This window comes from Aquarana catesbeiana, linkage group LG06, assembly GCF_042186555.1.
Source record: "Aquarana catesbeiana isolate 2022-GZ linkage group LG06, ASM4218655v1, whole genome shotgun sequence".
In the NCBI taxonomy this organism is placed as follows: Eukaryota; Metazoa; Chordata; class Amphibia; order Anura; family Ranidae; genus Aquarana; species Aquarana catesbeiana.
In genome coordinates, this window is record NC_133329.1 from 249,346,011 (window position 1) to 249,362,661 (window position 16,651).

At 38.0% G+C, this 16,651-nt stretch overlaps 1 protein-coding gene across 1 annotated transcript in view; it reads left to right on the forward strand.

Annotated features, from left to right (window-relative positions):
* Positions 1–13,516, forward strand: part of SLC40A1 (solute carrier family 40 member 1) — a 109,901-nt gene extending 96,385 nt beyond the window's left edge. Inside the window, exon 8 of the mRNA XM_073633162.1 lies at positions 11,141–13,516. Within this exon, the coding sequence (XP_073489263.1) occupies positions 11,141–11,457 (317 nt within the window). The 3' untranslated portion in view covers positions 11,458–13,516. The remainder of the gene's footprint in view (positions 1–11,140) is intronic.
* The last annotated feature ends 3,135 nt before the right edge of the window (positions 13,517–16,651 follow it).

Consider the following 16,651-nt stretch of genomic DNA (forward strand, 5'->3'; position numbering starts at 1 on the left):
ACCTCAGTGTGAAAGGGGTCTTAGGTATAAACAGAGCCTCCATACAGAAAAGCTTATTTCTGTTTGGATGTTGAATCTGTGAGTTGTTTCATTGCTTTTCTAAATAAACTCTTTACTGTAGGTGCTTAAAGATACAGAAGGTCATCCCCCAGTTTGCCTAAATAAAGTCAGAATAACAACCAGAGTAATCTCTGTATGCACCTTTGGCTGTGGCCATGCATCCCTAACCAGGTTGATTGTGAGAAAAGTCAATTAGCCAGTTTGCATTTTCCTAACCATTGGCTATATACTGTAGTAATTTCCCTAGGATCAGTCAGGCAACAACTACAGTTATATCTAAGGCCCGGCCATGGATGGAGCGAATTTTTTTCCTGCAACCACAGTGACAAGGTAATCCCTCCCGCAGAGGCATTGTTTTCTCCCGGCGGGCGCTAGCGATAATCTTGGCCCGTGTCGATAATCGCTTGTACATTCAGCCTGCCTATACATGGTTCAAATCTCAGCCGGTTCAGCAGGAACCGTCCAAGGCTGGCTTAGCTATATGCACATTTAAGTGATGGGAGCTTGCATGTTTATGTACACATAACTTTGGGAAGAATGTTATCATCAGTCAGAGTGTGCTGAGACCTAATGTCTGTGACCAGCTTTATAAACTATGAAATGTGTATACATTTTTTTAATCCAGAACAGTTTTTATTGGTATTGAAATGGGGATAAAGTAACAACTGTTTATTAATTTTAAAAAATATTTTTTATCAGGGAATCACAGTAGAAAAATGAAAAAATAATACAATTGGCCCTTTAAGAAGGCACCGAGAGCAACAGCGTGGCATGCACAGTTTTGCAGAAATCAGCAGTCAGGAAACTGAGCTAAAAAGGGACAAAGTTGAAAGTCAGGAAGAGATATTATGTAACAATGTTTGGCAATGAGTTTAAATGTACTGTAGTTATGCACCTACTGTTAAACATTCATTGTTAGTTTAACACATTGCTAATGCATTAAAATACACACAATTTAAGTAGTATATGTAGTTAAAGAGGCGTTTCACCCCTCCCCCTATTATTTTTTTTTCTTCTCCACCGCTTTCAATTATGCTAATATGGGCGCAGTTGTGATCCAGTGTTGTCCTGCTGGTATTCTCTTCACTGCCGCTGTCGCCAGGTCATGGGCCATTCATGTTCCTTTGTGACGTCATCAGAAGGCTACTCTGGCTCCTTTTGGGTTGTCGTGCCGTTAGGTCCGCCCCCTCCTCTATTAGTGAATTTAGTGACATTCAGGGCTCCCGATGCCTCCTGGGATATGAACATCACATATTAAAGAAGGCGCTGGGGGCACAAACATCATTCGCCTAGGTGGGCAGAAAAAAAAAAGAAAAAAACCCTGTATGTGCAGCGGAGGGTGGATGACTTACAGAGGAGCCAAGTCACACGAATGGGTGAAGATCCGCTTTAAAGGGACATCCTTGTCACAATTAGAAGCAGGAATAAAGCTGGCCATACACAGCTAGAAAGTCAGGTAATCGGCCAAAAGTTTAACCAGCCCTGCTGGCTGGTCAAAAGTTGATTATTGGCTTTTGTCCAAGAAGCATGAATGAATGGGATGAATATTGCATCCAAACAGCACCTGCAGAAAATCAGCTACAGGCACAATTCAGGTGTTCTGACAGCCTGCGCTATTGGCTGCCAGAATCAAATAGCACAGTAGGGGGATGTGTCCATTCACACCATTTGTATGAGTGGAGGAAACTGTTAAATTTCTTTTGACCACGAATGAAGGCATCATTTTTCCCATTGGCCACCAATGTAAGGAGCATTCTTCCCACTGACATCAATATAATCAGCATTCTTCCCACTGACCACCAATGTAAGGCGCATTCTTCCCACTGACCATCCGGCTGTGTACTGTGATATATATATATATAGCAATGATTAGGAGGGGTTCCCATAGAGTGGAAAGCTATTTCAATGGTTCCTCAATGTAAAAAAGGTTGAGAAAAGAAACATTTGGTGATTCTTTCTGTAAATGAGATGTTTTATACCCATCACCTTTATATTTGCCTCAAACCATGTGTTCTGTAGCCTTGGATTCCATAACCATGGTTTGCTGTGAAAAAAAAGAAGGAAAGAGAGGAAACATCATTATCAGAGTCTGTATTCTTGCCCAGTATGCATTTCTGCGTTAGATTAGATTCAGAACACATCTTTGACCTTTGGGTATTTCGCCGTTTATATACCTGTCCCATACTATAGGATAATAGATCTCTTGCAATTTTTCTATTTTTACATAAAACAATTTTCCTATTATATTTCTCAATGTATTCCTGTGACTTTATTTGTTGTTCCTCAAATTCAGGTAACGTATTCAGGGCAGCATTTTTCAATGCCAATTCTTGAATTTGGTTATCCAAAATTTTTATTCACGCGAGTAATGTTCCTTTAAGATATTTAACATTCCAATGGAGCAGTTTTGCAAGTTTTCCTTCTACATTGGCTTTAGTTCAGAACTTACACAAGAAAGTGCTGGAAAAATGTGTATTCTAAGTCCCATTGGACACAGCCTTTACCAATATAGCTTCTACCCACACTCCAAAGACATGCTGGTAGGTTATATGGCTTCTGTCTAAATTGGCTCTAGTATGTGTATGTATAAATGTCAGTTAGGGGCCTTGGATTGTAAGCTCTGTGAGGGCAGGGACTGATGTGAATGCAAGATATATACTGTGGATGTAAAGGTCTACGTAAATAGTCAGCGCTATATAAGTACCTGTAATAAATAAATACAAAATCGCATGTGCAAAAATAGATTTGCTTTTTTTTTCACAAGAAGTTTCTTCACTTGATATAAATAAGTCCTCTTGTACACTGCAGCTTGAAAAAGCTCAGTACAGCATTTTTTTTACTGATCTAAAATGCAGCCCATTGTTTCTAATGTGCCTGTTCCCACAGGTGCGTAAACAAGCGATGCGTATTCTTGAGTAAAAAAAAAAAAAATGTGTTCCCTGTCAGTGTTTTGCACCGGCACACGCAAATGTGCACAAATACATGCATATGAGCATAAATATTAATTATTTTACCCCAGGAATGTATTGTGTACGCGAATGCTCGAACGTGCATATACGCGCAAAACAGATGCCTGAAATTACATCCAAAAAAGCAGATGCTCAAACATCAGTACCGTGTGCAAGAAGCTTACAGTATGTATGCAGATTTCAGTTCCTATCAGTGGAACCTGACACACCTTCTGACCACAGAATTTCACTATTGCAAACCCATATATTCAACATATACAATTGCAAAATATCTAAAAATGTTTTATTAGAAGATTTTTATTTGTTGAGATGCATTCTCTGTATTGTCCATATATATATATATATATATATATATATATATATATATATATATATATATATATATATATATATATATACATATGATGTTTACTACCAATGTTCAGATATAAAAAAAAAGGGGGGGGGTCTCTCAGAGAATTAAAAATTACACCTGCGCGGGTCTTGTTTCAATGTTGTGGCAGGTCAATTGTTTGTCTATCTGTATATGTGGTATGTTTTATACTCAATAAAAAGATTAAAAAAAAAAAAAATTACACCATATCCCAAAACAAGTGTGTCTAATGAAAGAAAATATACTGTGGGACTTTTATTTAAAAAAACAACAATGATTATAGCATCAATCAAAAGCTATTAACACACCCTTAACGAGGCCAAATCCTCTAAATACCAATTTGCATATTAATCATACAAATGACATCTCAATTCTAATTATCCAGGACTAATGGAAAGCTCCTATTAGTTAGAAGATATTCGGTATGGCCTCATTCAACATGTTTTGCGTATTGCTTCATCAGGAATAGGGTGCTGAAAATGTAAATCATAACAGGAAATATACGCTTATTCAAATTTAACAACATGTGAGACATAATTGCTGAGGTGAAGCGACAGCGTCGATGAACAAACAGCCATGACTTACAGAACAATAACTGTTATGCCCCGTACACACGGTCGGACATTGATCGGACATTCCGACAACAAAATCCATGGATTTTTTCCGACGGATGTTGGCTCAAACTTGTCTTGCATACACACGGTCACACAAAGTTGTCGGAAAATCCGATCGTTCTGAACGCGGTGATGTAAAACACGTATGTCGGGACTCTAAACGGGGCAGTAGCCAATAGCTTTCATCTCTTTATTTATTCTGAGCATGCGTGGCACTTTGTGCGTCGGATTTGTGTACACACGATCGGAAATTCCGACAACGGATTTTGTTGTCGGAAAATTTTATAGCCTGCTCTCAAACTTTGTGTGTCGGAAAATCCGATGGAAAATGTGTGATGGAGCCTACACACACTCGGAATTTCCGACAACAAGGTCCTATCACACATTTTCCGTCGGAAAATCCGACCGTGTGTACGGAGCATAACTGTAATGCTTATCAAAAGTTTTAGGACTACATATACTGGTGGTGGGTACATAGGAGAGACCCCCCAATACTCTAGCTAACCCCTGCAGAGTAGATGAGAATGGCAGCCATGTACAATGCTATATTTGCCACATAGAAGAAAAAATTTGTAATAAAAAAAACATAAATCCAAAAACTAGATCAATCCTTTACAATTCAATATGATATACAAGTATAGTTATATAAAACCTACCCTTAAGTGGGGGATATACTGTAGGCAGTACATTTACATTCCCTAATAGGAGAAAAAAGCGGGATTCATTCTCATAACCCAGTGTTTTTCAACCTTTTTTTAGTCAAGGTACCCTTTAAAATTATGGACAGTCTCAAGGCACCCTATTCTAAAATGTAAAAAACTATTGTAATAGCTTTATATAATGGTATGCAAAGAAAAGAAGGGAGTTTGGGACTTTAAATGAGGTGTAGGAAGTGCAAGTCCAATGCCTCCATCCCTGATATGCGAGACAAAGAAAGAAAGGGTTTGGGACTTTAGATGAAGCATGTCCATGGACGCAAAAACGCATTGTGGGTCTGTAAAGTGTTTTTTATTACATATACTGATGCCACAGCTACATCATTACATGCAAGCATATTTATATTTTTTACCAACTATGCCTGACTATGTTATAATTTTACCAGCTATGTTTTGTGCTATATAATGTGTAACATGGATGTTGACAGCGGGCATGACACCATTTGCACCTCCATGTTTTGTTATTATGTGTATATATTGGATTTTATGTTACATCAATACTTATTTTACTTGCATTGTGGTTTTACTTTATCTGTATTAGTATATGTAATAAAAAACACTTTACAGACCTACAGTGTGTTTTTGCATCCAGGGACATGCTTCATCTAAAGTCCCAAACCCTTTCTTTCTTTGTCTAGCTTTATACAATGCAGCAACATCCACACGTAAGACGTCCAACGCTAGAGGTGATTTATTTTTCCAAAGAAAATACACTTTTGCACACTGGTACTGACTAGTATTCCTATGTTTCTCTTCTCCCTCAATTTCTCTCCATCAGTCAGCTAACGTCACCCAAGTGCTGAGGGAGAGAGGCACAGGAGGGTCAAACAAAGATGCTGTGGAGGCAACAGACATCCTCCTTACTAACTGATGATATCATTGGTTGTTAGGATGCTGGTGTCTAGAAAGTCGTAATGGTGCCTAATGAAAACCCGTGGCTTTGTGTAACTAAAGGCAGGCTTGATCCACCTGCTGGCTTGTATACAATTTTTGATCAGTTTTTAGGTATTTGCCAAGGCCCCCTGAAGAACCTTCAAGGCACCCTGGTTGAAAAGGCTGTCATAACCTCACCGCACAAGATGATACACACTTCTACAAAAATAGAACAATACATGAATAAAATCAAACAAACCAAGTATGTTAAATGGGGCCCTTATTCCCCCCATATAATATATGGTAGGTAAGTTACCCTACAAAGGCAAAGTCTGGAAAATGTCATCTTCCCCTCCGGCCAGGAGCAGGTTGACATCAGCCACACTGGCAAGTTAAAAATGTCACCGGTCACCATAGCTCCACCACCTCCCCCTCCTTTTACCTATTTTTTTGGATTTATGGTCCTAGAATGTTGGGGGATCTCCTGTGTACACCCTTCCAGTATACGGACACAACACATCGCCGTTACAGTTATTGTTCTGTAAGTCATGGCCGTTTGTTCCTTCACGCTGTTGCCTCACCTCAGCAATTATGTGTCACATGTTGTCAAGTTTGTATAAGTGTATATTTACTGTTATGATTTACACTTTCAGTACCCTATTCCTGATAAAGCAATACGCAAAACATGTCAAATGAAGCCATACCGAATACCTTCTGACTAATATGAGCTTTCCATTAAAGCCGTATTAAACCCAAAACCAAAATGTAATATATTGCAGCCTACCAATCATTTAGATGTGGTGGCTGCATTTTTTATTTTTTCTAGTCTATTCTAGTCTATTTTTGACCAGTCTATTTTTACGTGATGATCTAGCCAGTAACACACCTCTAGTATTGGAGTGCCTCCACTCTGGATGAATCAGCACAGGAGCCACAGAAGGGACAGCAGCACTCTCAGTCTGGGGGAGGGGGGTGTTACATGCACTAGCTAGCGCATACACTAACAAATTGAAGCTAAAATTCAGCTAATACTTTATAGACAGTTTTCTTTTGGGATAAGGGTTTTACATAAATAAAAGCTGATCATTGTAAGCACCCCTGCTAGTGTTAAATGGTTTGTCTCCTCCATGTAACTGATACATTCAGCTGGAGAGCTTGTTCTTTTAAAAAAACAGACTTACTGGCCAGATCATCAGATGAAAATAGAAGAAAGAAAGCCTAAAAAAGAAAATGAATGCAGCCACCACATCTAAGAAATGGTACGCTGCAGTATAATTAATGTTTGTTTTTGGGTTTAATACCACTTTGAGATGGCCGTAGCTTAATCTTTTATTTATTTTTTTTTTTTCATTCAGCCAGCGTGTTGAATCAAAAAAAAATACCCGATTACCCCATCCACACAATCACTCCTTCAGAACACACTGATCAGTGTTTCCAGCTAACAGCCAGCAGCACTGATCGATTGGGAAAAACCCAACAGGGTTTTAACTTTTGTACAACCAGCCTGCCCATACATGGATCAAAATATTATGCAAATTGGTAACTGGAGTATTTGCCTTTATAGCTTATGATTTAGAAAAAAAAAAAAAAAAACCTTAATCATATGAGTATTAGACCAATTATTATAATAAAGGTTTTTTTTTTTTTTTTTTATCTTCATCATGTTGTGTGATTTGTTGAAAGGTTACACCTAAAAAGCCCCACAATATATTTTGATTCTTTTGACACATGTTTTGGGTTGTTGTGTAATATTAAAGTGGTGTTCCGACCGAAATTATACTTTTTAAATAAAAATACCCCTATAATACACAAGCTTAATGTATTCTAGTAAAGTTAGTCTGTAAATTAAGGTCTGTTTTGTTAGTTTATAGCAGTAGTTTGTTATTTTATAAACTTACAGCAGGCCGTGGCCATCTTAAGTCTGGGCATCTGAAGCCAGACTCTATTTCTTCCTGGATCTCATCCTTGCAGATCTTGCACATGCTCAGTGCAGCACAAGCAGTGTAATAGGTTTCAGGTCAGGTTTCCATAGCAACGGCAGTGTCAGAGGAAGTTGCTGCCCCTTCCCAGAAGGCATTGCAAACAGGAAATGATGTGATGGGCCACGGCCAGGGAGGAGGAAGTGAAAAATGAATACAGCAGATATACAGTAAGTGCTGAGAAAAAAATAAAAAAACATCCATTTTTTTTACAGTGCACAGTTTAGTGAGGGATGGTGAAGAGTTGTAAAAGTGGGTGGAACTCCACTTTAAATTCCCTGAGAGCCATTTTTCTTACATCAAACAGATGTGTCAGAATGATGCTTGTGGTATTTATATCTAAAAATGTATTAAATAGTTCTAATTTAAAAATATGGTTTACATGCCCTAATGTTCAGTAGGTATTAACTGTATGTTATTTCTGTAATATTTATCTAAATTTTATTTAAAGGTGATTTTTCAAGTTTTCATGTGTATTAGGGCACTTTCACACTTAGCTGCCCCGGGCGTCGGCAGTAAAGCGCCACTTTTTAGCGGCGCTTTACCGTAGTTTTAGCAGCGCTTTTTGGTTAAAAACGCCAACAAAGTGCTGCAAAGTGGCGCTGCCCATTGATTTCAATAGGCAGGGGCGCTTTAAGATGCTGCTTACAGAACTTTTTTGAGCATCTTGCCAATGTGAAAGCACTCGGGGTTTCACATTGGAGTGAGAGGAGAAGCGCTTTACAGGCGCTTTGCAGGTACTGTTTTTAGCGATAAAGCGCCTCAGTGTGAAAGGGGTCTTAAAGTGTATTTAAATCCAGACACTTAAAGTGTATTTAAATCCAGAGGTCTATTTATAAATGTATTCAACCGAGATTCACACTACTTTCGCCCTGGATTCACACATTTTTCCTATTAAATTTAATTGGAAAAAGCTGTTAAATATGGAAAAAACATTTATAAACCAAACCCTCAAAGTGTAACTAAGCCCAAATGTAAAAGGGCCCTAGGAAAAATTAATTGTTATACTTTAACCATTTGACCTATGGAAGATTTACTCCCTTCATGACCAGGCCATTTTTTGTGATATGGCACTGCATTACTTTAACTGACAATTGCGCCGTCGTGTGACGCTGTACCTGAATAAAATGTATGTCCTTTTTTCCCACAAATAGAGCTTTCATTTGGTGGTATTTGATCACCTCTGCGTTTTTATTTTTTGCACTATAAACAAAAAAAGACAGGCAGTTCTGAAAAGAAAACTAATTTTTTTTACTCTCTACAATAAAACATGTCTAATAAAAAAAATTTAAAAAATCGAAATTCTTCGCCAATTTATGTCACTATGTATTCTGCTTTATATTTTTGATTTTAAAAAATCCCAATACCTGCATATATTGATTGGTTTGCACAAAAGATATAGCATCTCCAAACAATGGGATATATTTATGGAATTTTTATTTATTTATTTTGTTACTAGTAATGGCGGGGATCAGCGACTTACAGTGGGACTGGGATATTGCAGCAGACAGATTGGACACTATCTGTCACTTTTGTCACTTTTTGGTGATCAGTAACAATAATACAGTGATCAGTGCTAAAAAAATATGCACTGTCTCACTGTACTAATGACACTGGCTGGATCGTGCAGGATCACGCGCTAGGTACGGAGCCGCCTTGCCGCTGTACATGTAAATTATACGGTCGGCAAGCGGTTAAAGTGCATGTATTATAGACTAAAAAATGTTTTTGCAGTTTTCGGTAACATTGTAGGTTATTATAACCCCTGTCAGGTTTATATAGCTGTCTGTGTCCCTGCTAAGTAGATTCACCCTCTTTATTTGTTCTGGTGACCTGTCAATAAGATAAAAAAAAAATCCAAAATTCTAGAGTTGTCATCAGAACAAGAGGTGAGGGTACATGTTTCCCAGTAACAAGTATCTAAGATATTAATTCACCTTCCTGTTTTATCTCTGGGGCAGGCATTGAAGGGAAATCCCTGCATTGGGACAGCCAAAAATAAACTGACAGGGGTTTAACCTTTCCCAACTCTATCCAACACTAAAAACATTCAGGTACACGTACACCCGCAGTGTGCTGGTGTTTTCTGCTGTAGTCGCCACAGTACAATTGTGATGTTCGGCTGCTGCTGGAGGGTGCGTGTCCACAGGAAATTCATACGCAGAATCTACAGGATGTGTATAGTGCAGGAAAAGAAAGCATGAACAAAGATAGGGTAAAACTGTATTTCAGTAACAAAAAAAATGCAATCCCCTTTTACTGACAGTGTTTTTCATAATGAAGTATTTGCAAGTATAGTTCTATATTAAATACGTTTACATGCATGTAGATTCATCTCTCTAGCACAGCCTTAAATCTACTTAGAGTCACAATGAATACATTAGTAAATATCAAGAAAAATGTTGACTGTTGCTGAAAGGGCCCATTCAAACCCACCTCTTCCTTTGCTTTATCACATCAATATGCAGTATCTGGGTCAATGATTTGCATGGCATTAAGGCAATCTGTTCATTTAGAATGGGCAGCCCATTCACAGCAATGGAACAAAAAAAACAGACTTGTACCTTTCAATTTAATACAGTGCACCATTATGAATGGTTGTGGCATGGTGGGTCTATTGGCACTTACTGTATTATGCACTGGGATGCCATTCTAAGTGAACGCACCATGTGTTATCGCAACACATTAGTATGAAAGGGGCTTATAGTAAACGTCCAGCTAAAGCTTAACTAGTCCTAAAACTAGTCCTAATGCTCCCTTCCCCTTCCAAACACCTATATTAACTAACCTTTGTAAAAAAAATGTATAAGCACACCGATTTTCAGGCTGCTTCGGTCTGGCCACATGATCTCTAGTGTCAGTCAGCGGCAGCTGCAGGGGAATGGGGAGAGTGCCCAACAATGGCTGGGAAAATCAGGAGCAATGATGTCTCCCATAGGCTTCTATGGTGTAGCTATTGTCAGCAGTCCCTCTTCTCCCCTGCAGCCGTCACTGGCTGACACAGGGTAGCCAGATCACATGACTGGACCAGAGCAGGCCAAAAATAGGTAAGTATATACATCTTTTTTTTACATAGGTTAGTTAGGTATAGGTGTTAGGATGGGGGAGGGAGCATTTTTAAGACTAGTTGAAGCGATTGTAAACCCTGGGAAAAAAAAACAAAAAACAGTAAGACAAAGGCATAATGAGCTAGTATGCATCGCATACTAGCTCATTGTGAAATTCTTACCTTAGAATGAAGCCCTACAGCAGCACCCGCACACCGCTGAGACGGCTGACATCTTCCCTGGTGTGTTTTCTGGGTTCGCGGGCTTCGGCCCTGTGAGTGGCCGGAGCCATGATGACCTCACTCCCGTTACTATAGGCTTACCTGTAGGTACAAATAAAAAAAAAAAAATGTACTTCCACTTTAAGCTATAGCTGGAATTCTATTTTAATAATATGGAATTTAAATACCTTAGCTTTGGATTCCTTCTCCTGATGTATTTCAGAATCTGTTTTAACAGTATTTTTAAGTATTATAAATTAGATAAACAACATCTCTTTTTTTCCCCAGGGCTCTGGTCATTCGATCTAACAGTAACTCAGCTCCTTCAAGAGAATGTGATTGAATCTGAAAGAGGAGTCATCAATGGCGTCCAGAATTCCATGAATTATCTACTTGACCTTCTGCATTTTATTATGGTGATTTTAGGACCCAATCCAGAGGCTTTTGGTTTACTTGTTCTTATTTCTGTGTCCTTCGTTGCCATGGGCCATATGATGTATTTTCGATTTGCTTATAAAAATCTAGGAAGATGGCTGTTATCCTGTTCTAACACTGAACCAAAAATAGATTCAGGTGAGCAACAAAGGGATACCTCTGTTGTTTGAGTGAGCTTTACGTATGTGTAGTACCCTTTAGGGCTAAGCTACCATGGTTGTTTTTGACCATGCATTTATGCCACTGAAATCACTGGCAGTCAGCTGTGGAATGTCAAAACTATGGAAATAAATTAGCCTTTAGACATAGGAATGTTTTGTCTCCAGTATCCACAATTGATTTCCCACAGTGTCGAGGTCACATGACAGCTTTTCTTGTTGGCGAGGACAATCATCCTGTAAAAAATTAGGATTTTGTTCATGTTCAGCACATCATCTCAGTGGGGAAGCAGTAAAAGGGCTTTAACATGCAGCACTGCAAGGGAGACAATATTCTCAATCTTGTGGCAGGATTGCAGACATCAAAACACTGCTAAGATGAGCCGCAACTAAATGCCCCAGTGTTGCAGTTGAGTTGTCACATCCGTAATTAATTACTGAATTAGGAGGTCATTGAATTTATTTTAACTTTATGTCCTGTCCAGTGAGATTTATCTCACTGCCATTACCCTACAGTTTTTTGTGTTTTTTTTTACAGGATGGTTGCCTATATAAAATGTGCTTGCATGAATCGCTTTTGTCTGACATCACTCATAGATATAAGTATAATTTACACAAGTCCTAAGTAGGTGAGTTAAGCATTAATAGACTGTTGTCTTTAAAAAGAGAAAGGAATGGTCCTCCAATACTCCATATTAACCATGTCAGTCTTTCAATTAAAAACAATAGTTTGAAATTAATGAATTTCCGATTGATCATTTATTGTTATATCTATGGTCAACTTATGATGGTGAAATCATGCAATCAAAATCACCCATGTAGTTAAAGCCCCAGTAAGCTAGTGAGTAGCCATGCTTTGTATCCAACAATAGTGTTTTCTGTAGTAGCTATAGAATATATGTGGTATATGTTATATATATGTTGAATGAGAGGATTTCATTATAAAACCTTTCTAGAGTAGCATTAGAGACACCGTGATGGTGTTAAAAAGACATTTAGAATTTTTGATTATTTTTTCTATTGGAATTTAAGTACTGGTTTTGTCAAAATATTCAGCAACAGCTAAAACTAACAGCAAAGCTTTTTAAAACAAAAAAGAAAAAAAAAAAGCACGAAATGCACCTAACACCAAATGGAATGTAAAATTAAAAGTATGAAAGTATGTTTTGGATTATATAAGAGCACCAGCATTTTATTGCATAAGAATAAATACAGTTTTCTTCGTTACCTCCTTCACTAGTCCTATATTGGTTCCCAAATATCACTAAGTTGTTACTTTTTTAAATGCTTTATTCCTGATGAAGCATTCCCTTTAAATGCAAATCTAAAGGTTTCATGCTTTCAGATAATAGAAGCCATGTCCGTACTTTTGTTTTTATTATGTCATTGATTTTGTTTTGGTCTGTTAGCTGGTTCCCTAAGTTAGCAATATTTGTTCTCAAATGAACAGTGCAATCATCAAGGACACCAGCAAATTGGAATCATCCCACTATGTACAGCCGCAACGTTTACTTTATTTCTGATTTCTCCTTTTTTTCTGCTATGGTTCATCTGTTATGGACCGAACTGTCATGTGTAATGCATTTTTGTTTTAGACCAGTGTATTACTAACCCCAAAATAAATGATGTTATGCAAGTTTAAATTGTGTGAACTCAGCTAACATATTAAAGGGAAACTATGATGGTTTTGGATACTTACTGCATGTTTAGGTTTACACATTTATAAATGTATATTTTATATAATGTTTAAAATGATTTGTATAAATAGTTGGTACAGGAAGTATCTATGGAATTATTTTTGAAAAGTATACTGGGCTTTGTAATATGAAATCCAAGCAAAACCTTCATGATTTGTAGCAGAATGTCTTAATCTACAAGGTAAGATCATTGCTTGCAATGGAGGAGGAGTGTGTCCTTCCTCTGTATCATTCAGATCTATTGTCAGTACAGCAGCTGCGAGGAAGAAATTTCCAGGAATTGTATAGAGCAACACCTGCAGGCTACAAGTGGTAAATATTTAGTATCCTGGAAAGGTGATAGCAGCCACCATAAATAAACTTAATTAGCAGAATACTTGGAGTGTGGTGTCATTTCTTGTGAAGTTGTTTTGCACACCCCAGGATTACATGCACCAAGAGCTGATACTTGACTGTAACAAGTGGTTGCCGGGAGAAGTGCATCAACGATGTGGGATTTTTAGGTGTGCAGGACGCAATGTCTGGTTGAAAACAATGTGCTTCATGCAGCAAAGGTGATCACTTTCCTTATCTGATATACAGCCACTAGAGGCAGAATCTATAAATCTAAAATATAATGAATAGTTCAACACGCATATAAGATACAGTTATGCCAAAATGTGCACTCAAGATGCAAAAAGTGACCAAACCATTATATGACATCAGATGAATAACAAACAAAATAACAGTGCAAATTCTAATAGATACTTTATAAGTTTTCTCTTGGCTTTGCTCCTTCCTCCTTCCAAGCCTCCCTATTCTAGTTCCTTTTAATAAAGCGGATGGCCTCATTGACCAATAAGGACACTCAGGATGTGCAAGAGGAGAGACAAACTTTGATTATTATAAGAAAGCTTGACATGCACATATACCTTCAGCTGTCTATACACCTAGATCTCCAAATATGAGGTTTTCACCAACTGTAATGTCTGCTTTTTCAGTTTTTTTTTTATCATATGCTCAGTTTGATTTGCAAGGGTTTGCTGTACTGCTGAATTAAATTGCAGAAAAGAGGTAATGATTCTCTTATTACAACTGGTGCACCCTGCTGTAAAAATTCAAGGTCTGCCCAATATACTGCATGTGGGCCCTCTAACCCATTATTACCTTATTAAAAAGTTTTTTTTTCCTCTACTGGTTAAACAGTCATGTGATAAAGTAAGTACACCCCATGGATATTGTTCCCCCCTTCTTCTTTTTGTATTCTTTATTTAAAATTTTCACAAATCAAAAGAATCAAGCAAAAGAATCAAGGGGGTTGTTAGGTTCCCTTCAGGTATCTGATGTGGTGCCCTCCTGGGGTTGGGTCCCCAATGTCTTGGTAAATATAGAGTGAGAAGAATGGGCGGTCGTTTCCCAGGTCTATAGGGCCCCAGGGTCCCCATCATCCAGGGGGGGTGAATCAACTGGCTAAATCAGTAGGGTAATTTGCAGAGAAGGTATAGCCAAAACCAATAAAACAATTTTCAGAGAATTGTTCTTTGTGATTAGAAGAGGCCAGAAAATCTTCCACTCTACAGATTTCCTGAATTTTTTGAAGCCAAACCCCCATAGAGGGTGGTATTATTTGCTTCCAGGTTAAAAGAATACAGGCCTTGACTGCATTAAGCAGATGAATAGTGAAAGAACGTTTGTGTCTTTTGGATGACATGGGAGCCAGGTGGAGCAGGTATGCCACAGGGTCGTCCCCTAGTTGCACATCAGTTCATTTGCATATCAGTTTGCGAACCTTATGTCCAAAACGGTTGTAAAACTGGACAGGCCCGAAACATATGAAGGTAAGTGCCGTCTTGAGTAAAGCATCTCCAACATTTGGGAGAGATTTGAGGAAAGCTCCTTTGAAGAGACGAAGAAACCTTGTACCAACGGGACATTTTAAAGCCAGTTTCTTGTATGGCATTGGAGATGGATGCCATATAAGTAAGTCGAATAATATGCTCCTTTTGTCAGTTTGATAGGCTGACTCCCAGATCAGCTTCCCATCTAGAGATGTAAGGTGGGGTCTGTTCCATTTTATTAAACAATTTTTTAACATGCAAACATTAGATCTCCATTTAAACATTGCCGACAGATAAACAAAGGTAACTTGAATAAAAACATAAGGAAAGGCTGCGTTTAAAGAATTAATTTAACAAAAATTTCAATAGATGTAATGGCATACAGTGAATTGTGGCTTTTCTTGCATGAACTGCTCATTTGAAATCCCCTCAGAACATTTCAATGGGGTTGAACTCAGGACATAACCCTCAAGGTCGGTCTACTTTTTTTTTTTCTTTTTTTTTTTTTTAAACCTTTCCTTAGGTGAATATTGCACAGTCCACAACATATTATATGTTCAAGGAAAACATATACTGTATGTTCAAAGGCAAACTGCGGACTTGCTCTAATATTCTTTTTAAACAGCAAAGGCTTTTTTTCTGGCATATTTAGTACAGTCTCCTAGGCAACTAGGCATTTCATTTGCAAAGGGAATTTGCAACAGAGATTAGTGAATGTGGCAAAGTTTCACTCTGCAAAAAATACCCAATTGTGTGCAAGAAAAAAAAGCATTTTTGCTTGCAAAGGATTGGATGATGGAAGTCAGCAAAGCTTCATCTCATTCACTAAGCTTTGGGGCAACTTTCCTTTGCTGTTATTTAAATCAACCTCATATGCTAAGGCACCAACTGTTACATGATGTCACTGTGTCATTTGATCAAGTTCTGTATGTTGTCTTTATCTGTAGGCATTGTATGAATAAAGATCTAATGTGTGACTTTTCAAATATTTTAAAAAGGTCGACAATTTCTATGGCGTGTGCCTTCAGACTTATTTTGCCCCTGACTTCCGTCCGCAGCGAGAGTGACATAACACTTCTTCCAACAAGAGAATTCTCAGTAGCCCAGATTTCATGTGTTCACTGCGCTGTTGCGTCATCTCATGAGAATTGAGCTACTCAGCAATTCCTGGGATGTTGTTGGAAGAACTTGTTGTCATCCCTGCAGTACGGAAGCCAGGGGAAAGATAAGTATATTTATTTGCTTTTTGGCCTACAGTTTTTTTAACTTTACCACTGCTATGTATGATGAAGCAATGGACACAGGTATATTAGTGAACCTTGCACTTTACAGCAAGGTCTGCACTTCAGCTTCATACACTTCTGGGCCACAACAAATTTAGTCTTTTATGCTACGGGCCTGCTGATTTGGCAATAACATTGCCACTAGTATAATAACATTTATTTTTTTCATGACAAACAAAACTTTATTTTAGCAATATTGCACTGCAATAATTATTGTATTTGTTAACAACTTTAAAGCGGACCTTTCCCCACTAACAGAAAAAAAATCTGTATTGCATGCAGCTCTGCATGCTGATATCAAAGCACCTTAGTTTCTATAGTGAAAAAAAGGTATTTGACTGTTAATTACATTTAAATACATTGTACTTCCTGCTTTCTAGAGATGTAGCTGGAGCCTCACAGATGTATC